This window comes from Dipodomys spectabilis, unplaced genomic scaffold (genome assembly GCF_019054845.1).
Source record: "Dipodomys spectabilis isolate Male_0828 unplaced genomic scaffold, ASM1905484v1 ptg000299l, whole genome shotgun sequence".
Classification (NCBI taxonomy): domain Eukaryota; kingdom Metazoa; phylum Chordata; class Mammalia; order Rodentia; family Heteromyidae; genus Dipodomys; species Dipodomys spectabilis.
The window spans coordinates 2865844-2893124 of NW_024870976.1; the positions used below are offsets into that span (position 1 = coordinate 2865844).

At 65.6% G+C, this 27281-nt stretch overlaps 3 protein-coding genes across 6 annotated transcripts; 1 reads left to right on the forward strand and 2 right to left on the reverse strand.

Moving 5' to 3' along the window:
- Window positions 1–40: 40 nt before the first annotated feature.
- Window positions 41–17306, forward strand: Dvl1 (dishevelled segment polarity protein 1). Of its 2 annotated transcripts, none has more exons than XM_042701920.1 (15): window positions 41–434; window positions 8286–8355; window positions 8495–8616; window positions 10490–10593; window positions 10819–10957; window positions 11227–11320; window positions 11541–11610; window positions 11693–11832; window positions 11909–11985; window positions 12077–12144; window positions 12285–12437; window positions 13582–13713; window positions 13793–13960; window positions 14039–14245; window positions 16071–17306. In XM_042701920.1, the coding sequence occupies exons 1-15, from the start codon at window positions 265–267 to the stop codon at window positions 16430–16432; spliced, it is 2076 nt and encodes a 691-aa protein (XP_042557854.1). In that variant the 5' UTR covers window positions 41–264; the 3' UTR covers window positions 16433–17306. The 2 variants fall into 2 exon arrangements, with proteins under 2 accessions (XP_042557854.1, XP_042557855.1); XM_042701921.1 differs by having other exon boundaries at window positions 207–434; window positions 12285–12362.
- Window positions 17307–18052: 746 nt separating this feature from the next.
- On the reverse strand, window positions 18053–21194 carry Tas1r3 (taste 1 receptor member 3). The gene is made up of 6 exons (XM_042702007.1): window positions 21001–21194; window positions 20604–20904; window positions 19717–20520; window positions 19401–19598; window positions 19175–19295; window positions 18053–19056 (listed from the first exon to the last, which is right to left on the reverse strand). Exons 1-6 carry the CDS (start codon window positions 21189–21191, stop codon window positions 18053–18055), a joined length of 2619 nt encoding a protein of 872 aa, XP_042557941.1. The 5' UTR covers window positions 21192–21194.
- Window positions 21195–23605: 2411 nt separating this feature from the next.
- Window positions 23606–27181, reverse strand: LOC122127357 (ceramide-1-phosphate transfer protein). 3 transcript variants are annotated; one of them, XM_042701980.1, is made up of 3 exons: window positions 26958–27181; window positions 25357–25491; window positions 23606–25168 (listed from the first exon to the last, which is right to left on the reverse strand). In XM_042701980.1, the coding sequence occupies exons 2-3, from the start codon at window positions 25476–25478 to the stop codon at window positions 24646–24648; spliced, it is 645 nt and encodes a 214-aa protein (XP_042557914.1). In that variant the 5' UTR covers window positions 25479–25491; window positions 26958–27181; the 3' UTR covers window positions 23606–24645. The 3 variants fall into 3 exon arrangements, with proteins under 3 accessions (XP_042557914.1, XP_042557916.1, XP_042557915.1); XM_042701982.1 differs by lacking the exon at window positions 26958–27181 and adding an exon at window positions 26750–26906; XM_042701981.1 differs by lacking the exon at window positions 26958–27181 and adding an exon at window positions 26195–26736.
- Window positions 27182–27281: the final 100 nt, after the last annotated feature.

Genomic DNA, 27281 nt, shown 5'->3' on the forward strand with positions numbered 1-27281 from the left:
CGGCGGCGGCGGCGGCGGCGGCCGCGGCCTTCCAAGCTCGGTCCCTCGGGCCCGTCCCGGGCCGGCAGCGGATGGGCGGCCCCAGGCCGCGAGGCAGCGGGCCGGGCGGGAGCGGCAGCCCGGGCGGCGCAGGGCGCGCGTGCGCGCGCGCGGGCCTCGGCGCGGCCGGGCGGGGCGCGGGCCGGCGGGCGGGGAGGGCGCCCCGCGTCCGAGCCTCGGGCCGGGCCCTGACGCCGCGCGGCCCCGCGCCGCCAGCCCCGCGCCATGGCGGAGACCAAGATCATCTACCACATGGACGAGGAGGAGACGCCGTACCTGGTGAAGCTGCCCGTGGCGCCCGAGCGCGTCACGCTGGCCGACTTCAAGAGCGTGCTGAGCAGCCGGCCCGCGCACGCCTACAAATTCTTCTTCAAGTCCATGGATCAGGACTTCGGGTCAGTGCGCCCCGGGCGCTGTCGTCAGCGGGCCAGGGGTCGGGGGCCGGGCGGGCCGGGGATCGGGGGCCGGGCGGGCCGGGGACCGGGGGCCGGGCGGGCCGGGGACCGGGGGCCGGGCGGGCCGGGGATCGGGGGCCGGGCGGGCCGGGGATCGGGGGCCGGGCGGGTCGGGGCCGGGCGGGCCGGGGGCCGGGGCCGGGCGGGCCGGGGGCCGGGGGCCGGGCGGGCCGGGGACCGGGGGTGGGAGGGCCGGGGCCGGGCCGGCCGGGGATCGGGGGCCGGGCGGGTCGGGGGCCGGGGCCGGGCGGGCCGGGGCCGGGCGGGCCGGGGGACGGGGACCGGGGGTCGGAGGGCCGGGCCGGGCGGGCCGGGGACCGGGGGTCGGGGGGCCGGGGCCGGGGGCCGGGGATCGGGGGCCGGGGGCCGGGGGCCGGGGGCCGGGGGCCGGGCGGGCCGGGGGCCGGGGGCCGGGCGGGCCGGGGACCGGGGGTGGGAGGGCCGGGGCCGGGCCGGCCGGGGATCGGGGGCCGGGCGGGTCGGGGGCCGGGGCCGGGCGGGCCGGGGCCGGGCGGGCCGGGGGACGGGGACCGGGGGTCGGAGAGCCGGGCCGGGCGGGCCGGGGACCGGGGGTCGGGGGGCCGGGGCCGGGCGGGCCGGGGACCGGGCGGGCCGGGGGCCGGGGATCGGGGGCCGGGGGCCGGGCGGGCCGGGGGCCGGGCGGGCCGGGGGCCGGGGGTCCGGGCGGGCCGGGGGTCCGGGCGGGCCGGGGGCCGGGGTCCGGGCGGGCCGGGGGTTGGGGGCCGGGCGGGCCGGGGATCGGGGGCCGGGCGGGCCGGGGATCGGGGGCCGGGGGCCGGGCTGGCCGGGGGCCGGGGGGGCCGGGGGCCGGGGGCCGGGCTGGCCGGGGGCCGGGGGCCGGGGGGGGGGCCGGGGGCCGGGGGCCGGGCCCTGCGCCCTGCGCGCGCCTCCACCTGTCCGCCGCGGGCCGGGTCCGAGTGGCGGCCCCGCTTCCTGGCTCACGCAGTCGGTTTCCTTGCGTTCTGCGGGGCCGAGTTTGCGGCCACCCCAAACCAGAGCCCGCCTCCCCTTGGCACAGGCCGGGCGCAGGGCCGGCCGTTCCGCCCGCGGGAGGCGGTAACCTCGGGGCTCGGGGGGCTGGGGGCTGTCGAAGGCAGCGAGGGTCAGGCCGGTGCCGAGGCCCGGCGGACCCCTCGTTGGGATGGGCAGGACAGGCACCTTCGTGGGGTCGCCGGGGTTGGCATAAGTTTTCTCTCCTGTGGAAGAAGAAAGCCAAGCCCTTTCTCACGAGGGGGCCGAGGTCAGTGGTCACTGGGGACCGAGGAAGTCCGCCGCACCTGCTCGGTCCCGAGCTTCCTGGCGCGTGGGCCTCTGTCCCCAGAGAAACTACACTTGCACTCCGAGGAGAGCGGGTGTCGGTTGCTTTGAGCCGGCTGCTGGGCCGGTGTCTCCGAACGTGACTACTGTAGTAGCGCTCCCAGGGGAAGGGGCCTTCCACTTGTGGGGAGTTAAGCCTCTGCGACAAGGAGCAGGGGTCTGGCCGTCCACAGAGGCCTGGCCTAGCGCAGACTTGGTAATCCGAGTCTGCTGCTTGGCAGTGCTGGGGCGGGGTGGGGTGGGGGAGGACGGGAGGACGGGACAAACTTAGGCCTGTGGTTGGGGCAGGTGCTCCTGGTGCCCTCAGGCATGTCCTGTCCTTGTGTGTGGCCTGGTCTTGGACTTTGACATTGAGGACATTTCCTAGATTCCATGGCAGCCTCAGGTTGGGTCAAGCTCAGGCCACCATGTGGCTCCTGGTGTGTTGTGGGAGACGGAGGGAAAGGTGGAGAGTCATGTGGATAGCTGGGCTCGCTCTTGCCCACTTAGCCCAGCCACAGGGAATAAGCAGAGGAGGGGCACCCTGGGCAGCCTAAAGGTGTGGTACTGGGGCTTAGCTTGGGCTCCAAGAGGCTAGCCCTCCCTCCCCCCCCTTGCTGGGTGACCTCCCGTGGACCCCATTCCCCCGTGCCTGGGCTTCCCTGGGCTGGAGCATCAGGTGTGTGTGTGGAAGGCTCCTTAGTTTTTAACTGAGTCTATTATTTTAGCAGACATTTCCAGAAATGCTCTTCTTCACAGACTAATGCTGCCCACTACTGCATGTTGCTCTCAGACCCAGTCTGCTGTCTGCAGTGCTAGGCAACCTTTTTTTTTTTTGTCGGTTGTGGGGGCCTGAACTCTGGGCCTGGGCGCTGTCCCTCAGCTCTTCAGCTCAAGGCGAGCGCTCTACCACTTGAGCTACAGTGCCACTTCCACTTTTCTGGTGGTTTATTGGCGATAAGAGTTTCACAGACTTTCTTTCCCAGGTTGGCTTTGAGCCGCAATCCTCAGATCTCAGGATAGGATGATAGGCGTGAGCCACTGGCTCCCGACTCTGGAACCTTTTTGAGGGGACTCCGTACCCTCTTCCTGATGCCCATCTAGGGCTGCCAAGAGCAGATCACCTGGCCTCAACCCCCATGCCCTCCAGTGGAGCTGCGCTGTGGGCAGGCGTGGAGGACCTATAGGTGCCCAACCTCAGAGGTGGGTTTTATGTAGGAACAGCCCCTTTGGATATTTGGGGAGGCTTGGGCATGGCTAGGCTGTGGGGCAGTTAGCTAGCAGAGAGCTTAAGGGTACAAGGTGGGAATCTCATATTTTCAGGAGAGCTGGGAGGCAGAGAGCCACGAGGTGGAGGTGGGGGTGGAGGCTGGCCTGGGTGACACAGAATGTCCCATGAACAGGCAGGACAAGGGCTGTACCTTGTTTCCTCCCTGTTCTCTGATCATTGGCCATCTAGCCTCAGGAATCTGAGAGGGATCTCTGTCAACTGCTTCCCTCCTCTCCTTGCCGGAGTTCCACCACAGGGCTTCAGAGTCTATCTGGTCTTCAGGATCGTGCATTCAGTGGACTAGATTCCCTAGGGAAGGGGCTTCTCCACTTCAGCGTGGGTCACTAAGAGCTGAGCTTGGAGCATGCTTTGGATACCTTGGGGAGGAGGAGGAAGTTCCTGGTTGGGCTGGGCAGTGGGCCCAAGGAGGCCTGATGGAGGCTCTGCAGAGTGCTTTGGTGAGTCTGGGTTTCCTGCTCTGGACCACAGCTGGCTCTAGGGGGAGTGGATTCTGGTCGGTGTTGGCCCCTTTCACACACACCTTTGGCCAGAGTGTCTGCACGTCCTGGTGTTCTGACCCAGGGCCCATAGGGCTTGGCGGCTGAGCCCTGGGTTGGGTCTGGTGGTGGTGGTGGAAGGTGGTCTCTGAGGCAGCTAGGGAAGGTGTTTGGCTCTCAGTCCCAGGACGGGGGAAGAGCACTTGCTGCTGTCAGCCTGATGGACATGGCACTGAGCTTCTGCCTCTGCATCTTTGAGGGCCAGAGATAGGGGCCAGGGGGCGAGGGTAGGGTCTAGGAACCCTAGACTCCTTGCATCCTGTAGGGCCACGATGGGGCTGCTGGCGGGGATGGTGCTTGGTGGCTGCTCTGCCCTTCCCGACGGTGCTGTGTGGGTTTGGACATTATGTGCACCTCCCTGGTATTGGGAGAGTCTAGGCCTGGGCCGTGGATACACTGGAGCCGGCAAAGCCTGAGCCTGGGGAGGAGGCTTAGGTCCATGGACTCAGTGCCGCCCTTGTGTGGGCTGGCAGGAGAGTGGCTAGCTTTGGTCAGGAGCTAGGCACTGGTCTGCTGGCTGAAGACTTAGGGTTTTCTCACGCCCTGTGCTGTGCTCTGCCAGCCTCTGTGTCTACAGAGGAGAACAGACTTACTAAGGGCTGTGCCCCTGGGGAAGCTGGTCCATGTCTGTGCTGTGGCTTCTCAGAGCCCTGAGGTCCTTCTGGGCCAAGCTGTGCTGAGTTCAGCGGTCCCTACCTTCATCCCTGGGGCGGGACGCAGGGCTGGTGGCGATAGCTACAAGTGGGAGGCTAACCAAGATCTCCTTGGGGATTGTGAGGCTGTGGGATGGGGCTGTACCTTAAGTGGTAGAGCACCACCCCAAGCGAAAAAACCTGAGGGACAGTGCCTAGGTCCTGAGTTTAGGCCCTAGTACTGGCACATGCATTGCGCATGCACATGCACACACACACAAGAATTGTGAGGTTGGTGGGGCTGGGAAGGTGGCTCAGTGGTAGAGCGCTTGCCTTGCATGCATGAGGCCCTGGGTTCGATTCCTCAGCACCACATAAGCAAAAAAAAGAAAAAGCCAGAAGTGGTGCTATGGCTCAAGTGGTAGAGTGCTCGCCTTGAGCTGAAGAGCTGAGGGACAGCGCCCAGGCTCAGAGTTCAGGTCCCACGACCGGACCCCGCCCCCCCCCAAAAAATGAATTGTGAAGTTGGGGGCAAAATGCTGAGAAAAGTTGGCGGTGATCACTCTGACGGTCACTTCTGGACAGTCCCGGAGCAGCGCTGTGACGGGCTCCCACTATGGGGAGCACTCCTGTCGCTACCCTTGGCCTGTGGTTCTGGGGGGAGGGGCAGGGGTTTCCCTGAGATCTAGGGCAAGTCTTCCCCCTCTCCTGCTGTCCTGGCCCCCTGGCCCTTTTTATCCCCCTCACCCCCAATCTAGGAGAAAGGCTGGACTTGAGCTCCTCAGGTTGAGAAGTGGGCCAAGAAACAGGGCCTTTGGGCCTGGAGGGGCGTCTGCCTGAGGGGCGGGGCAGAGGCCCCAGGTGGCCTGCCTGTGCCCCCTTGAGGCCCTGGCCCGGCAGACTCTGAGGCAGGCAGCAGCTGCCGGGGAGCTCCTGCCGTGACGCTCCCTGTGGCGCGTCGGATAGGGCTGGCCTTGGTGCGGCACTGGAGAGGTTGCCAGGGGGCTTCCGGGGCCAGGCTCGGAGCTGAGGCGGGATCTCTGCTGGGGTCTCTGGTTCAGTCAGTTCACTCAGGTCCCACAGCTGCTGCCAGCACAGCTCAAGGCCCCTGGAGCTCTGGCAGGTTCCCATGGTGACAGCCTCTTGATGGCTGCTTCTGCTGGGTCTGCTGTCTGTGTACCAGTCTGTCCTGGGATGAGCCCAGCGTTGGGGCTGGGGCAGCAGACACCAGGCACCAGGGGCCCTGAGAGGTGGCTTTCCACTCACGAAGACCCAGTTCCTTGATGTGAGTCCCTAACGAGGCACCCAGAGGCAGTGGCTGGATGGGACGTAACTCCTTGTCTCTGTCACCTGCTCTGCCCTAGGCCTCTTCCCCATGGATGGGTGGCCAGGGCCTGGTGGTTGGTGTCCCTTGGGTGGCATGGTGGTGTCAGCTCCGATCGGGCCTCCAGTCACCTCTGCACAGCACAGGCTGTGTGGTGCTGGGGCCAGCGAACCTGGAGGGACAGGCAGGGGTGGCCTTGGGCCTGGCACAGGGACCATGCCTTCCAGGTATGCTCCAGCTCCCGGCTCTTTAGCATGGAAAATCCCACTGTGCTCGGTGGAGCTGAGCAGCCGCAGGCCACAGCCCTTCCCAGGGGCCCCGTGACCTGTGTTGGTCGCCTTGCTCCTGTTCAGGGGCCTTGTTCCATCGCACACGCCCTCACCTGCCTGGGTGCCCGTAGCTCCTTCCCAGTCTGTCAGACCAGGGCAGCGTTGAGACCAGGTGAGGCTTGGTGCTGGTCGGCGGCGATAGCTGGCTAGCAGTTGTCCCTCCAGGTCTTCAGGTAGGGTCAGACTGCAGCCCCCTGAGAGCTGGTGCCGGTCTAGTGTGAGTCTGCGTGTCTCCCTGGCTGGACACACACATGAGGGCTCTCTTGACCACACAGAGAGCTGACTTGGCTGGTGACCTGCCCGGCCAGCTGTGATCTGAGACCTGCCTGGGCTGGCGGGATACAGGGAAGAACGCTAGGGGCTGACGAGCACAGAGCAGAGTGAGGTGCAGATCATGCAGGTTGAGACCCCTGAATATTTCAGAGAGGCTCAGGGGGCTACACTGGGCAGGGGTGGGCAGCCCCTGGGTCAGGCTGGGTCACGGTGGCCCGAGGAGCTGTGGACCTGCTGTTCCCATGCTGGGGGGGTCGGAGGCCTGTCTGTGAGTGGCCGGGGTTGGAGCCCTTGCCATGTGCAGTGGAGAGACAGCGGAGAGCCCAGGACCACCTGAGTGCCTTGGAGGTGGCCTGCTGACCGAGAGGAGGGCCTGCGCGGCATGGGCTCCGGGAGCAGCCGCGGGGTGGGCTCCAGGAGCAGCCGTGGCATGAACTCCGGGAGCAGCCGCGGCATGGGCTCCGGGAGCAGCCGCGGGGTGGGCTCCAGGAGCAGCCGCGGCATGAACTCCGGGAGCAGCCGCGGGGTGAACTCTGGGAGCAGCTGCGGGGTGATCTCCGGGAGCAGCCGCGGCGTGGGCTCCGGGAGCAGCCGCGGCGTGGGCTCCGGGAGCAGCCGCGGGGTGATCTCCGGGAGCAGCCGCGGGGTGATCTCCGGGAGCAGCCGCGGGGTGGGCTCCAGGAGCAGCCGCGGGGTGAACTCCGGGAGCAGCCGCGGGGTGAACTCTGGGAGCAGCCGCGGGGTGATCTCCGGGAGCAGCCGCGGCATGGGCTCCGGGAGCAGCCGCGGCGTGGGCTCCAGGAGCAGCCGCGGGGTGAACTCCGGGAGCAGCCGCGGGGTGAACTCTGGGAGCAGCCGCGGGGTGGGCTCCGGGAGCAGCCGCGGGGTGAACTCCGGGAGCAGCCGCGGGGTGAACTCTGGGAGCAGCCGCGGGGTGGGCTCCGGGAGCAGCCGTGGGTGAGCTCCGGGAGCAGCCGCGGGGTGAACTCTGGGAGCAGCCGCGGGGTGGGCTCCGGGAGTAGCCGTGGGTGAGCTCTGGGAGCAGCCGCGGCGTGGGCTCCGGGAGTAGCCGTGGGTGAGCTCCGGGAGCAGCCGCGGCGTGGGCTCCGGGAGTAGCCGTGGGTGAGCTCTGGGAGCAGCCGCGGCGTGGGCTCCGGGAGTAGCCGTGGGTGAGCTCTGGGAGCAGCCGCGGCGTGGGCTCCGGGAGCAGCCGCGGCGTGGGCTCCGGGAGCAGCCGCGGCGTGGGCTCCGGGAGCAGCCGCGGCGTGGGCTCCGGGAGTAGCCGTGGGTGAGCTCCGGGAGCAGCCGCGGCGTGGGCTCCGGGAGCAGCCGCGGCGTGGGCTCCGGGAGTAGCCGTGGGTGAGCTCTGGGAGCAGCCGCGGCGTGGGCTCCGGGAGCAGCCGCGGCGTGGGCTCCGGGAGCAGCCGCGGCGTGGGCTCCGGGAGCAGCCGCGGCGTGGGCTCCGGGAGCAGCCGCGGGGTGAACTCTGGGAGCAGCCGCGGGGTGATCTCCGGGAGCAGCCGTGGGTGAGCTCCGGGAGCAGCCGCGGCGTGGGCTCCGGGAGCAGCCGTGGGGTGATCTCCGGGAGCAGCCGCGGCGTGGGCTCCGGGAGCAGCCGTGGGGTGATCTCCGGGAGCAGCCGTGGGTGAGCTCTGGGAGCAGCCGTGGGTGAGCTCCGGGAGCAGCCGCGGCGTGGGCTCCGGGAGCAGCCGTGGGTGAGCTCCGGGAGCAGCCGTGGGTGAGCTCCGGGAGCAGCCGCGGCGTGGGCTCCGGGAGCAGCCGCAGCGTGGGGCTGGAGAGACGCCTGGAGTGAGGCTGGGACGGGGCGCAGCTCAGGAGCCAGGCTCTCTAGGAGCCCTCTGCCCCAGCTGCCTAGCCCCTCTTGTGGGTTGGAGGCTAGCATGGGTGAGTGGAGGCCACCCCCCTTCCCCCCCGTCCCGGTGCTGGACGGGAGCAGAGATGGTAGTCTGGGGCCGGTGGGTGGCCGCCAAGGCCCTTGGGAAGGCATTGTGCCGGTGGAGGCCCCGCCACCCGCGGTGTCTCTCAGCCATGAGGCTTGCGCGGCAGCCTCGTGTCTGTCTGTCTGCAGGGTGGTGAAGGAGGAGATCTCTGAGGACAATGCCAAACTGCCCTGCTTCAATGGCCGGGTGGTGTCCTGGGTGAGTGTGGGTGACCCCATTAGTCCCCAGGAGGGGTGCCCTTCTGGAAGGAGGTGGTTGGGCTGGAGGAGAGCAGGTGAACGGGGCTGGCCACCTGATCTTGGTGCTCTGCAGGAGTGACCTTGCTCTCCCTTCACAGCTGGTACTGGCTGAGGGCTCCCACTCGGATGTGGGGTCTCAGGGCACTGACAGCCACACGGACCTCCCCCCACCCCTCGAGCGGACAGGTGGCATCGGGGACTCCCGGCCTCCCTCCTTTCAGTAAGGACTGGGGTGGGGCGGGGAAACAGAGCTTTGTTACTCCTGGATACCTGTACCTAAGGCCATGTGGAAGGGGCTGGCCAAAGGGGCTGCTTGCTGTAGCTGAGGCCCCCTCTCCTGTAGGGACACCAGCGGCCGGTTCTGCCCTGTCCCACCCCATCCTGCCCCACCTGTCCCCTCCCTCACCCCCATCCTGCCCCACCTGTCCCCCTCCCCCCATCCTGCCCCACCTGTCCCCTCCCTCCCCCCATCCTGCCCCACCTGTCCCCTCCCTCACCCCCATCCTGCCCCACCTGTCCCCCTCCCCCCATCCTGCCCCACCTGTCCCCTCCCTCCCCCCATCCTGCCCCACCTGTCCCCCTCCCTCACCCCCATCCTGCCCCACCTGTCCCCCTCCCCCCATCCTGCCCCACCTGTCCCCTCCCTCCCCCCATCCTGCCCCACCTGTCCCCTCCCTCACCCCCATCCTGCCCCACCTGTCCCCTCCCTCACCCCCATCCTGCCCCACCTGTCCCCCTCCCTCCCCCCATCCTGCCCCACCTGTCCCCCTCCCCCCATCCTGCCCCACCTGTCCCCTCCCTCCCCCCATCCTGCCCCACCTGTCCCCTCCCTCACCCCCATCCTGCCCCACCTGTCCCCCTCCCTCCCCCCATCCTGCCCCACCTGTCCCCCTCCCTCACCCCCATCCTGCCCCACCTGTCCCCCTCCCTCACCCCCATCCTGCCCCACCTGTCCCCCTCCCCCCATCCTGCCCCACCTGTCCCCCTCCCCCCATCCTGCCCCACCTGTCCCCCTCCCTCCCCCCATCCTGCCCCACCTGTCCCCCTCCCTCACCCCCATCCTGCCCCACCTGTCCCCCTCCCTCACCCCCATCCTGCCCCACTTGTCCCCCTCCCCCCATCCTGCCCCACCTGTCCCCCTCCCTCCCCCCATCCTGCCCCACCTGTCCCCCTCCCTCACCCCCATCCTGCCCCACCTGTCCCCCTCCCCCCATCCTGCCCCACCTGTCCCCCTCCCTCCCCCCATCCTGCCCCACCTGTCCCCTCCCTCACCCCCCATCCTGCCCCACCTGTCCCCCTCCCCCCATCCTGCCCCACCTGTCCCCTCCCTCACCCCCATCCTGCCCCACCTGTCCCCCTCCCCCCATCCTGCCCCACCTGTCCCCTCCCTCCCCCCATCCTGCCCCACCTGTCCCCTCCCTCACCCCCATCCTGCCCCACCTGTCCCCTCCCTCACCCCCATCCTGCCCCACCTGTCCCCTCCCTCACCCCCATCCTGCCCCACCTGTCCCCTCCCTCACCCCCATCCTGCCCCACCTGTCCCCTCCCTCCCCCCATCCTGCCCCACCTGTCCCCTCCCTCACCCCCATCCTGTCCCACCTGTCCCCCTCCCCCCATCCTGTCCCACCTGTCCCCCTCCCCCCATCCTGCCCCACCTGTCCCCTCCCTCACCCCCATCCTGTCCCACCTGTCCCCTCCCTCACCCCCATCCTGTCCCACCTGTCCCCCTCCCCCCATCCTGCCCTACCTGTCCCCTCCCTCACCCCCATCCTGCCCCACCTGTCCCCCTCCCTCCCCCCATCCTGCCCCACCTGTCCCCCTCCCTCCCCCCATCCTGCCCCACCTGTCCCCTCCCTCACCCCCCATCCTGCCCCACCTGTCCCCTCCCTCACCCCCATTCTGCCCCACCTGTCCCCCTCCCTCACCCCCCATCCTGCCCCACCTGTCCCCCTCCCTCACCCCCATCCTGCCCCACCTGTCCCCCTCCCCCCACCCCCCATCCTGCCCCACCTGTCCCCCTCCCCCCATCCTGCCCCACCTGTCCCCCCTCCCCCACCCCCCATCCTGTCCCACTCTGCCTGTTCTTTGCACAGTCCAAATGTGGCCAGCAGCCGTGATGGGATGGATAACGAGACGGGCACCGAGTCTGTGCTCAGTCATCGGCGGGAGCGAGGCCGGCGCCGGAGCCGCGATGAGGGTACTGCATGCTTGGTCCTCGGGCCTAGGCCCAACCCCCCGGGAGGCCACAGAGCCCAAGTGCTACCACCGCCCTGCCCCCCAGCGGCCCTGGACCCCTGCGCGGAGGCACTGGGCCTGGCGCTGCCCCCACCCCCCTTTTTTCCCCTCAACTCCCAGACAAGCAGCAGCTTGACGCTGTGTGTTCTGAGGCTCTATGGTCAGCTCCCTCTCTGCTGTCCCACAGCGGCCCGGACCAATGGGCACCCACGGGGGGACCGGCGGCGGGACTTGGGGCTACCCCCAGACAGCGCGTCCACTGCACTTAGCAGTGAGCTCGAGTCCAGCAGCTTCATCGACTCTGATGAGGAGGACAACACAAGCCGGTGGGCTGGGCGTGTGTGTGCGTGCGCGTGCGCGTAGGACTGGCTTAGCATGCTCGTGTCCCACTCTGGTCTGCCTGTGTTGGGTCTCAAGTACACACCTGTGTGCCTGTTACATATGAGGCGTGCGGGGCGCAAAGACAATGGCTCCTCTACAGCCAGCTCTGTGGGAGAGGGAGCCATGTGCCTCCCCAGTCTGTGTCTCCTGCGGAAGCGGGAGCCTCCTGGGTCTGTATCATTGGCGCCCTGACCTCGGCTCCCTGTCCCACCAGGCTGAGCAGCTCCACCGAGCAGAGTACCTCCTCCCGGCTCATCCGGAAGCACAAGCGCCGGAGGCGGAAGCAGCGCTTGAGGCAGACAGACCGGGTTGGTGGCCGGGGTGGGGTGGGCGGGGGGGGGGGGGGGCGGCGTGGGCGGGGCCCGCTGCAGCCCCTCACTGGGTCCCCCACAGGCGTCCTCCTTCAGACAGACCGGGTTGGTGGCCGGGGTGGGGTGGGCGGGGGGCCGGCGTGGGCGGGGGGCCGGCGTGGGCGGGGGCCGGTGTGGGCGGGGGGCCGCTGCAGCCCCTCACCGGGTCCCCCTACAGGCGTCCTCCTTCAGCAGCATCACTGACTCCACCATGTCCTTGAACATCATCACTGTCACGCTCAACATGGGTGAGGCCTGTGGGCGAGCCGGGTGCGGTGGGAGTGGGCCTGGGTGGGAGTCTGCAGGGCCTGCTCACAGCCCCTCCTGCAGAGAGACACCACTTTCTGGGCATCAGCATCGTGGGCCAGAGCAATGACCGGGGCGATGGCGGCATCTACATCGGCTCCATCATGAAGGGCGGGGCTGTGGCCGCAGATGGCCGCATCGAGCCCGGAGACATGCTGCTGCAGGTGAGAGCCCTGGGTGCTGCTGGGTTGAGCTGTCCCCTCACCCAGAACCCCTGACCCCCGTCTCTGACTCCTGCAGGTGAACGATGTCAACTTTGAGAACATGAGCAACGATGATGCCGTGCGGGTGCTGCGGGAGATTGTGTCCCAAACAGGGTGAGGAGGGTGGGTTGGTTGGGGGGGCGGGACAGGGTGCTGCTGGGAGGGGCTGCCCGGGGCCTCACTACGTGACCGGCCTGCCCTGCAGGCCCATCAGCCTCACAGTGGCCAAGTGCTGGGACCCGACGCCTAGGAGCTACTTCACCATCCCGAGGGGTGAGTGAGCAGCAGGGTGGGCGGGGCCGGGTGGGCGGGGCGGCCGTCTGGCCCGGCCTCCTGACAGACCTCTCTCCTCTGCTCCCTGCTGCGTCTTCCCTCTCCGTCACCGTCGTCCTTGCCTGGTGGCGGCTGCCTAGCTGACCCCGTGCGGCCAATTGACCCGGCTGCCTGGCTGTCGCACACGGCCGCGCTGACAGGCGCCCTGCCCCGCTACGGTACGAGCCCCTGCTCCAGCGCCGTCACCCGCACCAGCTCCTCCTCACTAACCAGCTCAGTGCCCGGCGCCCCACGTAAGTGGCAGCTTGGGAGGACCCGGCAGGAGGCAGGCTGGGGCCAGGCCTGCTCCAGGCCTGAGCCTCGGTGCTCCCATCCCCAGCAGGAGGCAGGCTGGGGCCAGGCCTGCTCCAGGCCTGAGCCTCGGTGCTCCCATCCCCAGCAGGAGGCAGGCTGGGGCCAGGCCTGCTCCAAGCCTGAGCCTCGGTGCTCCCATCCCCAGCAGGAGGCAGGCTGGGGCCAGGCCTGCTCCAAGCCTGAGCCTCGGTGCTCCCATCCCCAGCAGGAGGCAGGCTGGGGCCAGGCCTGCTCCAAGCCTGAGCCTCGGTGCTCCCATTCCCAGCAGGAGGCAGGCTGGGGCCAGGCCTGTTCCAAGCCTGAGCCTCGGTGCTCCCATTCCCAGCAGGAGGCAGGCTGGGGCGAGGCTGTTCCAGGCCTGAGCCTCCTGCTCCATGGCTGCTGTTGGGGCTCATGACACATGCTGTCCCCAGCTCCCTTGGAGATGTGTGCACACAGCCCAGCCCCACCTGAGTAGAGGAGTGGGGCGCAGGCAGGGTGTGCTGAGCGGGAGGAGAGGGTGGGCCTTCCTCTGCTTACCAGCCACTAACACAACTAACAGCCCCGAGCCTGCAGCGTGGGCGTGCGGACACCCAGGCCTGGTGTGTGTGAGTGGACGTGGAGAAGGACAGGCAGGCCTGGTGTGTGTGAGTGGACGTGGAGAAGGACAGGCAGGCCTGGTGTGTGTGAGTGGACGTGAGGCCTCGCAGGCCTGGTGTGTGTGAGTGGACGTGAGGCCTCGCAGGCCTGGTGTGTGTGAGTGGACGTGGAGAAGGACAGGCAGGCCTGGTGTGTGTGAGTGGACGTGGAGAAGGACAGGCAGGCCTGGTGTGTGTGAGTGGACGTGAGGCCTCGCAGGCCTGGTGTGTGTGAGTGGACGTGAGGCCTCGCAGGCCTGGTGTGTGTGACACTGGTTGAGTTGTGGGTGGCCTTGCCCCAGTTTTGGCCCCTGGGGAGGGGCATCTGTAGGAGGAGGGGGAAGGCTCAGCTCCCTCCGTCTCCCGGGTCCGGGTCTCAGGCCTGGGCTCTGGGTGGCAGGCTGTGTCCGGGGCCGCCTTTGCATGCGGCTGCTCACCTGGTGCTTGGGGTGGGGGTGTCCTGCAGAGTTGGAAGACACGCCGCTGACCGTGAAGAGTGACATGGGTGCCATAGTGCGCGTCATGCAGTTGCCTGACTCAGGACTGGAGATTCGTGATCGCATGTGGCTCAAGATCACCATCGCCAATGCCGTGATTGGTGAGCTCATGCCTGTGGGGTCTGGCTCACCACCCGGTGGCCCGGGCTGGCCAGGCTGACTCGGTGGGGGTGTGGCCAGGGGCAGACGTGGTGGACTGGCTGTACACACACGTGGAGGGCTTCAAGGAGCGGCGGGAGGCCAGGAAGTACGCCAGCAGCATGCTGAAGCACGGCTTCCTGCGGCACACGGTCAACAAGATCACCTTCTCCGAGCAGTGCTACTATGTCTTCGGGGACCTGTGCAGCAGTGAGTGAGGGCCAGAGGGCGGGGGCACCCAGGGGCCCATCCGGCCGCCCTCATCCAACCTCTGCTCCCTCCCCCCAGATCTGGCAGCCCTGAACCTCAACAGTGGCTCCAGTGGAGCCTCAGATCAGGACACCCTGGCCCCGTTGCCCCACCCGTCTGCGCCCTGGCCCCTAGGTCAGGGCTACCCCTACCAGTACCCAGGGCCCCCGCCCTGCTTCCCACCCGCCTACCAGGACCCCGGCTTCAGCTACGGCAGCGGCAGCGCCGGAAGTCAGCAGAGTGAAGGTGAGCATCTCACCAGCTCTGCTCAGCCCCCGCTCCCGGCTCTGCCTGCCTTGCTGTCGCCCCCTGTGCTCTCGCTGTGTGCTTGGGCCCTGCGCTTGGGCCCTGCGTGGCTCCCTCCAGAGGGCAGATGTGGAGGCAGGCACGAGTGGGTTGGTGGGGAGAGCCTCAGTGGAAAGGGAGGCTGGGCGTGGCAGGCACACAGGGTGAGGAGGTGGGCGCAGGCGTGGGTGTGAGGGAGGCCAAGGTGTCGAGCAGGCCACTTTCCAGCCCAGCTGCACTCCCCAGGGCCTGGGCCCAGCTGGGAGCCAGGTGAGGACGGTGGACGGGGCTCAGGGTCCCTGGAGAGCTAGGATGAGGGGAGCCTCCGGGTGGGACATGTCGGAGCAGAGGTCCGAGCCCAGGTGGGGTGCATTGGTGCCAGTGGGTGCAGTGGTGCCAGTGGGTGCAGAGGTGCCAGTGGGTGCAGAGGTGCCAGTGGGTGCAGTGGTGCCAGTGGGTGCAGAGGTGCCAGTGGGTGCAGTGGGTGCAGTGGTGCCAGTGGGTGCAGAGGTGCCAGTGGGTGCAGTGGTGCCAGTGGGTGCAGAGGTGCCAGTGGGTGCAGAGGTGCCAGTGGGTGCAGAGGGTGCAGAGGTGCCAGTGGGTGCAGAGGTGCCAGTGGGTGCAGTGCAGAGGTGCCAGTGGGTGCAGTGGGTGCCAGTGGGTGCAGAGGTGCCAGTGGGTGCAGTGGGTGCAGAGGTGCCAGTGGGTGCAGTGGTGCCAGTGGGTGCAGTGGGTGCAGTGGTGCCAGTGGCTGCAGAGGTGCCAGTGGCTGCAGAGGTGCCAGTGGGTGCAGTGGGTGCCAGTGGGTGCCAGTGGGTGCAGAGGTGCCAGTGGTGCCAGTGGGTGCAGTGGGTGCAGAGATGCAGTGGGTACAGTGGGTGCTGAGGTGCAGTGGGTGCTGAGGTGCAATGGGTGCAGAGGTGCCAGTGGGTGCAGAGGTGCCAGTGGGTGCAGAGGTGCAGTGGCTGCAGAGGTGCAGTGGCTGCAGAGGTGCAGTGGCTGCAGAGGTGCAGAGGTGCAGTGGCTGCAGAGGTGCAGTGGCTGCAGAGGTGCCGTGGCTGTTCTGTGGGTTGAGGGAGAGGGGCCAGCAGTCAGCTTAGGGCACCCAGATGTTGGGAAAGAGGAGGAGAGCGGCAGGGGCAGGGCCTGAGGTGAAGCTGGCGGAGGTCTGTGGACCCTGCGCAGGCCCTCACCGCCCCGTAGCCCAGTCTGGCCTGCTGTCTGCTCAGCTGGCAGCGGGTGGCACCGGGCTGGTGTGTGACTTACGCTATCCCTTGCTTTGTGCTGAGCAAGCCTTAGACTGAAGGACTAGCAGAGTGGACCCTCGGCCGGTAAGCCAGGGACCCGCCTCCCTCAGCATGTCCCCAGCCAGCGTGTGTCCTCGCCAGCTAGCTGGCTCTGGCCTTGGGGTTGGGGGATGGTGGTTTTTGGGGTGTATAGTCCATGATGGCTGACGGGGTCAGCAGCATCAGGGCCTTCATTGGTGCCTCAGTTTCTTAGCTGTAAGACTAGTGTTGGGGTGAGGGGTGAGGTGTGCTGGCCCTGTTCCCCCTTCCGCCCTGTGTCCTCTCCCCCACCCCACCCCCAGTGTCCCCAGTGTCTCTGTTGCTGCTGCCATATCCCATCTCCTGTTTGGGGGCAGGGCCCGCCCAGCCCTCCCGTCTGCATGGCCACCCCTCGCGCTCCTGCTCAGGTCTGCTCGGTCCCTGGCTCTCTGGGAGCAGCTGGGGGTCCTGGCAGCCCAGCTTGGTACTGACCTTGCCCTTCTCTCCCTTTTCACTCCTAGGGAGCAAAAGCAGTGGGTCCACCCGGAGCAGCCGCCGGGCCGCAGGCCGGGCCGCCGGGGCTGGGGGCAGCGGCAGTGAATCGGATCCCACGGTGCCAAGTGGGCCGGGCAGCACCGGCTGGCAGGAGCGCCCTGCCAGCCAGCTCAGCCGTGGCAGCAGTCCTCGCAGCCAGGCCTCCACGGTCGCCCCAGGACTCCCCCCACTACACCCCCTGACAAAGGCTTGTGCCATAGTAGGGGGGCCCCCAGGAGGGCCGCCTGTCCGGGAGCTGGCCGCTGTCCCGCCGGAGTTGACAGGCAGCCGCCAGTCCTTTCAGAAGGCCATGGGGAACCCCTGTGAGTTCTTCGTGGACATCATGTAAACAGCGGCCAGTGCCTTCAGCCCTGCCCAAAGCGGGGGAACGGATGGTCCGTGGGCTTGCCTTAGTGGCTGTGGGGTGCTGGGACAGGGTAGGGGAGAGGGGCTGAGGGCAGCCACGCTGCTGGGATCTGGCTTGCCTGCTGACTCCCAGGGCCTACTGGTGGAGCGGCCCTGGCCCTGCAGACCTGTCTGTGTTCTCCTGCAGGTTTGACTAGAAGCGTGACCCTCGGCATGAGGCTGGGGCTCCCAGACCCCTGCTAGGACGAGAAAGACCCTTCTGGGCTCCATGTTCCCCCCGTGGCCCCCCGAGCTGTATACAAGACAGGGCCACAGACTAAGCCAGGCCCAAATGCCTCCACCCAGTTCACTGAGGGCCTTGTCCTTCAGACCCAGGTGGGGCTCCTAGGAGTCGGATGGAGTCCCAGGCCTCTGCTGTCCACGTGGGATGTAACTTATTTATTTATTGCTGGCCTGCCCGCTCTGGGGGTGGGGGGAGAGATAGCCAGCCACCAGCCGGGGCATTTTGCATGTTCCCCTTCCCTCCTGGGACTCAGAGCAAGCATGAGGAACATAGGCTACGACCGAAAGACACGGGGACACAGGAGAGGGGCTGGTGACTGCACAGCGCGCCCTGGCCGTGGCTGAAGGGTGGTGTGCAGGTGCCGCGGGAGCGGGTTCTAGGGGATGGCGGCAGCACACGAGGTCCTCAGCGGCCGCAATTCCGGCACATGCCGCCACCTTCCGGGGCCCGGGCACCCGCGCTGTAGATACTCTGTCGACGTCTGAGTGTCTGGGTAGTTCCTGTAGAGCTGCTTCTGTGTAAATGCTGCTTCTGTGTAAATGCTATTTTAAACACTAAAAAGCATTTAATTTTATGGGACCGACCCGTGTCCTCGGTTCCTCGTCTCACATCTTGCTACCTCAGGATCAAGATGTGGGAGCCAGTGCAGAGCTGTCCTGGGCTCTGAAGCGGGCAGCCCTGCTCCTGGCCAGCACTCCACCCTCAGGCTCACCTCAGCCACTGGCTCCTCCCTCATCTGGCTGGTGTTCTGTTCTTGGTGCTGACTTCCAACTTTAGGGGGCCTTGGCAGCTGGTGCTAGCCGTGGTGCTGACCCTGTGGGCTCTGTCTGAAGTGCTGGTGCTGGCATAGCACCAATGACCCTTTCCTACTGGTGGGGCTGGGTTTGGAAGAAGGAAGCTGAGAGCCCTTTTTCCTCCCTTGAACGGGCTTCTACCACGCTGGACAGCCATGCCCAGCCTTCCACTGTGATTCCAACCTGAGGTGCCAGGTGGGGGCCCCAGATTGAGCATAGCCAATTAAGCAAGTAGTACTGGCTTCCCAAGGTTTCCTTGAGCTCAGGGTGTGGCTTCAGGTTCTTGAGAAACCCATATGGGCTACCACCTGGAACACTAGGCCCCGCCTGCCTGGGCAGGTTTGGCTGGGGCGTACATAGTAGGATCTAGAACAGAACCTGCCGTGGAGAGGCCGGGACCGCCCTGCATCTTGAAGATCCAGGGCTACTGTGGAGCTGAAGTCCACCAACAACTTGGAGATGGAGTTGAGCTGGAGATCTGGGGGTGTCGACTGGGGATCCCGAAGTTTCCAACTAGAGGTTCCTACTAGGGCTGGGGTCCCTGTGCGGGAGGCGTCAGGTCAGTACCACGTGCTGTGTCCTCGCGCGCCCCTCTGCCACTGCTGCTGCTCGCATCTGCTGTAGCCCTGGGGCTCCCTCCTAGGAAGAACTCAGGGGTGTTGAGGTTTGGCTGCCACAGAAGCAGGTAGCACTTAGGCAGGTAGAAGTTGGCCAGGATGCCCAAGGCACAGAACAGGATGGCACCCATCTGCACCGCGGGCTGATAAATGACCTGCACGCTGGCCAGGAGAGGCACAAACAAGACCCAGGTAATGAAGTAGACCAGCATGGCGAAGGTGAGACCCCGAGCACGGTTATAGCAGCCAGGCCGGGTCTGCACCAGGAAGGTGCCGAGGAAGCAGAGGAAAGCCAGAGCGGCGTTGGTGACGTGCACCAGGCCCAGGCTGGCCCAGGAGTGCATTTGGCAGTGCACCAGTGCCTCCGTGGGCAGCGCCTGCCAGTCGGTCACCAGGCGTGGTGGGGACGCTGCCAGGTACCAGGCACACAGTGCGGCTTCCGCTAGGACAGCCAGGAGCACCAGCAGCCAGGCCCAGGGCCCGCGCAGGTGGCCGCGGAGCCAGGCTGCCCAGCTCGGCGGCAGCTCCGACTCTGCAGAGGCCTCCGCTGCCTGCAGGCAGAGTGTGCTCAGGCAGCCTGTGAGCGGGAGGTGGGCCAGGGGCTGCTGAGCCATGCAGCTGGTGGGTCCTGGCCGGCCCGGGAACAGGAGGACACTGAGGCAGAAAAGGCTCAGGCAGGCCAGGCCAAAGCAGGCCAGAGGCCCGCCTGAAGCGCGCACCAGTGGGCTAGCCCGGTGGCACAGGAAGAGCCCTAGAGCAGCCAGTGCCAGCCCCAGCACCAGGCTGAGCAGCAAGAGCAGCAGCAGCACCGCAGGCTCCCCCCATGCCAAGAACCTGGGCCGGCGGGGAAAGCAGCGCGTGCTCCGCCCTGGGGACCACTGGTCCTGTTCACACGGGGTGCAGGTGAGGTCGTCTGTGGGGTAGGAGGGATGAGGGTCATCCGGTGAGGGCTAGAGCTAGGGGCCCTGGCCTCCGCCGCAGAGCCAGGGCTCTGCCCGAGCACCACGGGCCGTCCTGGGGAGGCTGCTCACCTGGACTCTGCCGGTAGCTGCCTGCCTTGCAGTCTATGCAGTCATAGCAGCAGGAATGGAAGCCTTTCACTCGGCGGACCTGTCCCTCCTCACACTGCCGGGAGCACTGGGACACTGGTACCTGGGCACAGGGCCTTGGGTCAGGCTTTGTTCACGGGTGCCCTCCCTCTACCCAGACATCATAAGTCCCCAAGGCTGTCTGGCGGACCACGCGCCTTGCACCCACCTCCTCGCTTGGCCACTGCATCTGTGAGGGCTGTAGCCAAAGGCTGCCGTTGAAGGTGCCCACAGTGAGCAGTACCGGTGTGGGGCTCTGCCACACCCACATCTTCAGGTCATACTCCACCTCCACACTCCCTTTGTCATTGAACTGCAGCACCAGCTCTCGAGCTTGGAAGCTCAGGTTGTACATGTTCTTCAGGAGCTGAGGGGACGGGTGGGGTGGAGGAAAGGCCGACCTAGGGAGCCACCCAGCCGACAGGCTTTGACCTTGCCTGGTGACCCAGAGCTCCTTGAAGGACCAACTAAAGCTCGGTTCTTACCTGCCACGGCTGCAGCTGCCCTGGCGAGGCGCAGCTGGAGGCGTTGCACCGCAGAGCGGTGTGAAGGGCCTGGGCCACGCTATGCACGGCTGCATAGGTGGCGAAGATCTGGTGGTGCAGCTGCCCAGCCGACAGGTTCTGCAGTAGCCAGCTGGGTAGGCTGCGCAGGGTGATGTGATCGCACTGTGGGCAGCGTGGCCCCATCACCCGCTCCTCCTGGTCCTGTTCAGCATTCAGCGAGGCACAGAAGGCTGGGTCAGCAGCCAGGGCCAGCCGGGTCTCCACATAGTGGGAGAATTCAGGCAGCAGCGTGCCCCGCTGCAGAAAGCCAAGCACAGTGCCCACCTGGGCGATGTTGGGTAGTGACAGGAGCAGGTCTGAGGTCAGCCAGGCCTCGCTGGCCACCCAGACTTTGGACGAGAGCCGGTGGTAGATAGTGTAACTGAAGAGGGAGTGGACGGCTCGGGCAGAGGCGAACAGCACCACCACCTCCACTTTGCTCTGGTTCACTTGGTGCAGGATATCTGGGAGCTTGCCCAGCGGCTGGCTATCGACGTGGGGCAGCGGCACCAGGCCCTCATGTGCGATGCAGATGCCCTGTGCATTGGCCAGGCCCGAGAAGATACTCAGACCCTCCCGGCCATAGTCATCATTGCTGCCCAGGGCTGCCACCCAGTTCCACTTGAATCTCTGCAGCAGCGCCACAATGGCCTCTAGCTGTGTCCGGTCACTGGGCACCGTGCGGAAGAAGGCCGGGAATGTCTCCCGGTCGCTCAGCCGATCCATGCTGGCGCTGTAGCTGACCTGTGGTGGACAAGACGCCTTCTGATGGGAGATGTCCCGTGGACTTGGCTGGCTGGGGGGAGGGGGGAAACGAGGACGCTTACCTGTGGCATGAGGAAAAAGCTGAAGACCTTGCCGGTGATGAGGGCCAGCTCTGAGGTGTGGGGCCCGATGACCGCCAGCACGCGGGGCTGGTACTTTGTGTAGTTGCAGTAGGCGGCGATGCGGTAGCTGCCTGCTTTGGCCAGGAACATGAGGCTGGGCTTTATGGTGACCACAGGCTCTGAGCAGGTGTCATACAGGTCATAGCCCAGGCGTACTCCAGGCAGCAGGGCAGACCCATTGTTGATCTCCTCCACGGCCATCTTCATAGCCATCGCCAGAAACAGACCCAGGGACGAGAGCCTGAGGCCAGCCACGGAGGGACGTGGTGACTGCCAGTGGGCCCCCCCCCCACCTGGGCACCGCCCTCCCTCCTCACCCTGGCTGCTGCCTCTGTACCTGGTGCACACGATGCCGTTGGGTCGTATCCTGTGGTGGAGACTGGCCTCCTCCGCCAAGCCCAGGGGGAAGAGCCCGCCCAGCACATACTCCCCTTGTGCCCTGAGCTGCTGGGACAGGCAAAAGGAAGCCCCGGTCCTGAGGCCCAGTGAAGCCACCAGGCTGAGGCTTAGGAGAACTGGGCCCAGCATGGCAGGTAGCAGCTTCCAGCATGGAGGAGTGGAGCAGGGGGGGCTGGTGGGAGCACTTGTAGTCAGTCCAGAGGGAGGGGCTGGAGGATTTGCTTAGCAAAATTGGTGCCATGCTCAGCCTCCAAGTTCCTGGGGGCTGGAGCAACTTCCTCACTACCTCAGGCCTGGAAATGTGTGCACACTGGGCTCCCGTTCATATATCCCTGACCTCACTACCTCAGGCCTGGAAGTGTGTGCACACCGGGCTCCCGTTCATATATCCCTGACCTCACTACCTCAGGCCTGGAAGTGTGTGCACACCGGGCTCCCGTTCATATATCCCTGACCTCACTACCTCAGGCCTGGAAGTGTGTGCACACCGGGCTCCCGTTCATATATCCCTGACCTCACTACCTCAGGCCTGGAAGTGTGTGCACACCGGGCTCCCGTTCATATATCCCTGACCTCACTACCTCAGGCCTGGAAGTGTGTGCACACCGGGCTCCCGTTCGTTCATATATCCCTGACCTCACTACCTCAGGCCTGGAAGTGTGTGCACACCGGGCTCCCGTTCATATATCCCTGACCTCACTACCTCAGGCCTGGAAGTGTGTGCACACCAGGCTCCCGTTCATATATCCCTGTCTGGCCCCTCTGGTCTGCTATCCAGCAGGCTGGCTCTGCCAAGGCCCAAGCCGCTTGGCAGCTCCCATCCTCAAAGCAGCATGGCAGAGTGGAAAAGGGCAGAGGGCAGAGAGGCGTCCTGGGCTCTGTGTGTGTGTCTCAGCCGCCTGCAGGAGGGCAGAGGAGGCAGAAGTGCCCTAGGGCTTCTTATAGGCACAGAAACCCTCTCTCCCCAGCTCTGGGAAGGTCTGGTCCCAGTTTAAGGTGTGCGTAGGGATAACCCCGCCAGACCCACAGACCGCTGGGACGGTGGGCAGTCAGTCCGGTTAGGAAGGGTCACCTGAGGCTAGCGTGGAGTGCCAGCTAAGTGATGGCTGCGGCCTCCCCTGCCTCCTGGCCCCAGCCGTTCCTCTGCCAGGAGTCTGACACCCAGAATGCTGACACCTGCCTGGGCATTACCACCGTAGCAGGTGCCTCTCTGGAGACAGCTCACAGCTTCCTTAGGGAGGGGCTCATGCAAACAAGGGAGGAAATGCTGTAACCAAATGGGCTGGTGCACCTGATGCAGGTGTGTGCCCTTGCGGGGAGGGTGGATAGTCCTCCCCGGCCCCCCCCCCCCCGCCTTTCCTGGACTCCCAGTCTGCCCCTTGGGCCTGGGTCTGGGGGAGAAGCCTCCATGACACAGTGAGTGTCCAGCTCCCTGGGCCCAGCTAGGGGCAGCCGGCGCTATTCCCATTATGGAGCTCAGAATGACCCACAAGCTCCAACATCCGGGGCACTGCCTTATTGTCCAACCTGGAGCTGGGGTGGAGACTCGACCTGCAAGGGTCTCAGCTTAAGCTGGCCCTGTCTCTTTCTTGCTGCACAGTGAGGCCCGCAAAGCACAGGTAAGTGTGCAAACGCCTTGGCAGTGAGGCCCATAAAGCACAGGTAAGTGTGCAAACGCCTTGGCAGTGAGGCCCATAAAGCACAGGTAAGTGTGCAAACGCCTTGGCAGTGAGGCCCATAAAGCACAGGTAAGTGTGCAAACGCCTTGGCAGTGAGGCCCGCAAAGCACAGGTAAGTGTGCAAACGCCTTGGCAGTGAGGCCCATAAAGCACAGGTAAGTGTGCACACGCCTTGGCAGTGAGGCCCATAAAGCACAGGTAAGTGTGCACATGCCTTGGCAGTGAGGCCCGCAAAGCACAGGTAAGTGTGCACACGCCTTGGCAGTGAGGCCCGCAAAGCACAGGTAAGTGTGCACACGCCTTGGTGCAGTGAGGCCCGTAAAGCACAGGTAAGTGTACAAACACCTTGGCACAGTGAGGCCTGTAAAGCACAGGTAAGTGTGCACACGCCTTGGCACCCCGCAATCTGACGCAGCACACGCAGCTGCATCTGCAGCCTCGCTCTCAGGCCAGTCCTCACTGGTCACTGGTCTTACCCCATGTTACGTGAGTGGTTCCTGGCTGTGTGGCGGGCACTCAGTCCTAGGATGTGAGGTCAGAGTGCAGTGCCAAAAGGTCCCCCCGGGAGGCTGTCCTTTTCCCATCCAAGTGGCTGCCACTGTAGACAACAGCCCCAGCCCGGTCGAGGCTGCCTGGAGCCCGTCTCCTCAACTAAAGTCCTGAGGCGGGGCACCCTGGGGTCTGTTTTCTCGTCTGTAAAATGGAGCGATTCAGATCTCGTGGAGGGCAGCCAAGCTACACTCAGGGGCATAGGGCAGCGGCTGGCCAGGCGTGCCCCTCTCCCGCAGCTCACGCGCCCTCCCCATTCCTCCCCCAGTGAGCAGGTTCCCAGGACACCCAGAAACCCCATCCTAGGACACCACGCTCAGTCCTAAGAGTCATTTATTCACGTTGGGAATAGCACAGGTGGCACAGGGCTCCAGGGCGTGGCGGACCAAACACTTGCTTTATGCACATTGCAGTGCTGTGCTCAGGGGTCTGGCTTGGGGCCCCCAGGAAGTCAGGAGAGGCCACGCCCCTAAGTGCTGGGCGATGTTGAGCTGGGCCTGGTCATCTGGTTGTCTATCAGCTAGGCCAGGGCCCACCCACCCCCTTCTGCCAGTAACACCTTACCTATTTCCTGGGCACCAAGGGACAGGGGCAGGACAGGACGTCTCCCGGGTGCTGGCTGAGGAGGGTAAGGGCTGGCCAGCGGTGCTGGGCCCCCAGAGCCTTAGGTTGTGCCGGGGGAGCCTGCAATAGCACCACTGCGGGAGCCTGGGGTGTCCCTCAGGGAGGAAGCCACACAGGGGTGTGGAGGAGGTGGTCTTCTTGGGCCCTTCTAGAAAAGCCAGGGTCAAGTTGCCTGTATGGCCTGCTCAGCGTGCAGAGGTGTCAGTAAGAGGGAAGCCAAGAGGCAAGCAGAGGGTGCAGCGCCCTCGGACGCTCACCCTTCTAGGGGTATGGTAGCATGGAAGGGCTGAGGCCCAGGGGCCCAGGGCTGCCCATCTGCACAAATGCTGTGTCCCAGGCCAGGGGCAGACACAGGGAGAATCACGGGCTGGGCACTTCGGTTGGAGGGAAGACGGAGCCTCGTGGTGCCAGAGTCTGTGACCTCTCACCACTTCGTGGATTCCACACCTGAGTGGTGTGGCAACATCCTGGCTATTCCTGGCTCTGCCTCCTCCACCTTCCACACCTCGGGCAGCCTGGCCACATACACTGCATAGGCTGAGGTAGAAGCTGGGCTCAGGCTTGTTGTCCAGGCCCAGGAGGGCAGCTACCCTGTGCTTCTGATCTGGGGCCCACCGCCTTTCCTGCTAGAGCCTGTGGTATTCAGCAAGCCCTGCTGTGGACTGTGAGGGCCCCAGGCTGCCCCGGCCCAGCTCCAGGCAAGGGAGGCCCACTGGGCCTGGCGTTGGTCCCTAGGGCAGGTCCAGCAGGGAGTGTTCGGCATAGAGCTTCTGGGAAACCTCGTACACATGCTCAATGAAGGGCAGGGCCTCACCCAGCATCTCTACGGCCTGTTCAGGGGACCCCACGTTCATGACCTCGAGGAAGACCTTGCGGGTGGGCAGGGTGCAGAAGGCCACCGTGACCGCCCGGCGCACGATCCAGGGGTGGTAGGCGGCCAGGGAGGCGTTGTAGGAGTCAGTGCAGAGCACCGCCGTGCGTGCGTCCTCCGGGCTGGTGCGCAGGCTCTCCAGGAACAGCTGCAGCCAGCGCAGCGCACGGTGCAGACGCAGCATGGTCCGGCAGCCCGAGTCGGGGTGACGAGAGCGGCGGTCCATATCCACCAGCTTGTTCCCAACCTCGTAGGCCACCATGGACTGCAGACTGGTGTAGTGCTCACGCTGGGGGCTGCTCCGCAGCTGTTCCATGACCTGCAGCTTTGAGACCACGTCCTTGGAGATGAATGAGAAGATGGTGCCCAGGCTATTCAGAAACCTGTGTGGGGAAGCGGGAGCTAGCAGCTGCCCACACCCTGGCCCGCTGTCCAGCAGTGGTAGGGAACAGTACCCGGGCCTGCTATGGCGGGTGACCACAGCCTGCCAGCGGGACGCCTGAGGCGCACAGCCTCGGGCCACTGCTGCGCCTTCAGGATGTCTGCAGGGAGGCAACCCCTAGGCACACACCTGACCAGGCCCTTCCAGCTGTTGATGTAGTGGTCCAGCAGTACCTCTTCATCCTCCGTCAGACACTGCTTAAAACTGACCAGGACGACTTTCAGGTTGAACTCTGACTCCGAATCCTCCATCTTTCAACATAAGCTGAAACAGTTTTACATAGAACTTATGGGTCAGCTCACTTTGTCACTCATTTTCTCAGGAAGATGGGGAAGGACAGTCAAAAGAACAGTTAGAGCTGGGTGCTAGTGGCTCATAACTGTAATCCTAGCTATTCAGGAGGCCAAGATTCAGAGGATAGAAGTTCCAGGGCAGCCCAGGCAGAAAAGTCAATGAGACTCCATCTCCAAAATAACCAACAGAAAGGAGAGACAGAGATGTGACTCAAAATTGTAGAGCACCAGCTGCACAAATAAGCCAAAGCAAGGTCAAGGCCTTAGGTTCAAATTCCAGGTACTGACAAAGGAGAGGGTTGGGGAGGGAGTGAGGGAAGGAGGGTGAGAAAGGAGAGAGACAGAGACACAGAGACAGACAGACAGAGACAGAAGGACAGAGTGGGGCCCATTCAGACACTGGTGGCTCACACCTGTAACCCTAGCTGCTCAAGAGGCTTGATCTGAGAATTGCAGTTCCAAGCCAGGACATGAGACTTTTATCTCTAATCAGCCATCAAAAAGTCAGGACTGGAAGGGCGGCTGGAGTGAAAAAGCAAAGGGACAGCACTCAGGCCAAGTTCAAGCCTCAGCACAGGTATTTTCACGCACCTGAGTGCACACACACACACAAGAAACAGCTGAGGTACTGAAACTGTCAGCTTAGAGCACAGAGTAAAGCCATGTCTCCTTACCTGAACTCCCTACTCAAAAGGTGCATGTTCTCAGATGCCAACCAGACAGTCGCTATGCCCTGGGCAGATTTCATACCCGCAGGCTTTGGCCCTGCCTCTCGCTCTTGGCTGGGCAGGTTTCATACCCGCAGGCTTTGGCCCGGCCTCTCGCTCTTGGTTATTCAGGTCAGTCCTTGACCTGGGACCATGCAGCTGCACCATTTGCAGTGCCCGTGGTTGCTGCTACTTCTTGCTTATTGTGTTCCCTACAGACCCTGATGTCTCATTCATTGGAGCAATTCCTCCAAGATCTAGGCAGGGTGTGTACTCGTACACTTACAGCCCATCTGTCAGGACAGCATTCTGATGGGGGAGTCAGACTGGAAGAAAAACTGGGATTCCAAGATAATGGTCATTCTGACACCGTAGGGATTAACGCTGGCAGGGAAGGTCGGGCTGTCACAGGCCCTCCCACTAGCTTGGAGGACGTTTTGGAAGTGGCCCAGGACAGAGACCTTGGGTTCTAAATGCAGCCTGCATTCCTGCAGTCGCTGTACACACACGCTCACAGCTCACATTTTGAGCGGGTCTCAGCCTGGCGTCTCCTTGGGGCCTCCTGAGTCCGGCCCTGGCCTCCCCACGCAGCCGTGCTGCCCGCCTGTCAGGGGCCGGACCCCGGTCCTCCACCCACGCGGTGTGACTCAGTCTCTTCCTGGCGTGACCTGCGCGCCCGGAGGCCGCGGGCGCTGGGCCCGTCCCGGGCGGAGCCCGGGGGTCGGCTCACCTGTCAGGTGGGGCGGCGGGGCCCGGGCCGCAGGGAGATGGCGCCTGCCCGGGTCTCAGCGGCCTCCCCGCGCCGTGCGCGGTGCTCCGGGCCTCGGCCCCGGACGGCCCAGCGGAAGCCCTCGGAGCGGTCCGAGGTGCGGAAGGCCGCTGGGCTGGCAGCCCGCCGCTTGCGGGTCTTCCGGCCCTCGGACGTCCGGCAGGAGGCCGCCGCGCCAGCGGGGCCGGGCGGGGTGCGGGGACCTCTGCGAGCCTCACCTGGACGGCAGGCCTCCGCGGCGGGCGGAGGCCGGGCTCGGCGGCGTGAGAGGCAGGGCCTGGCCGC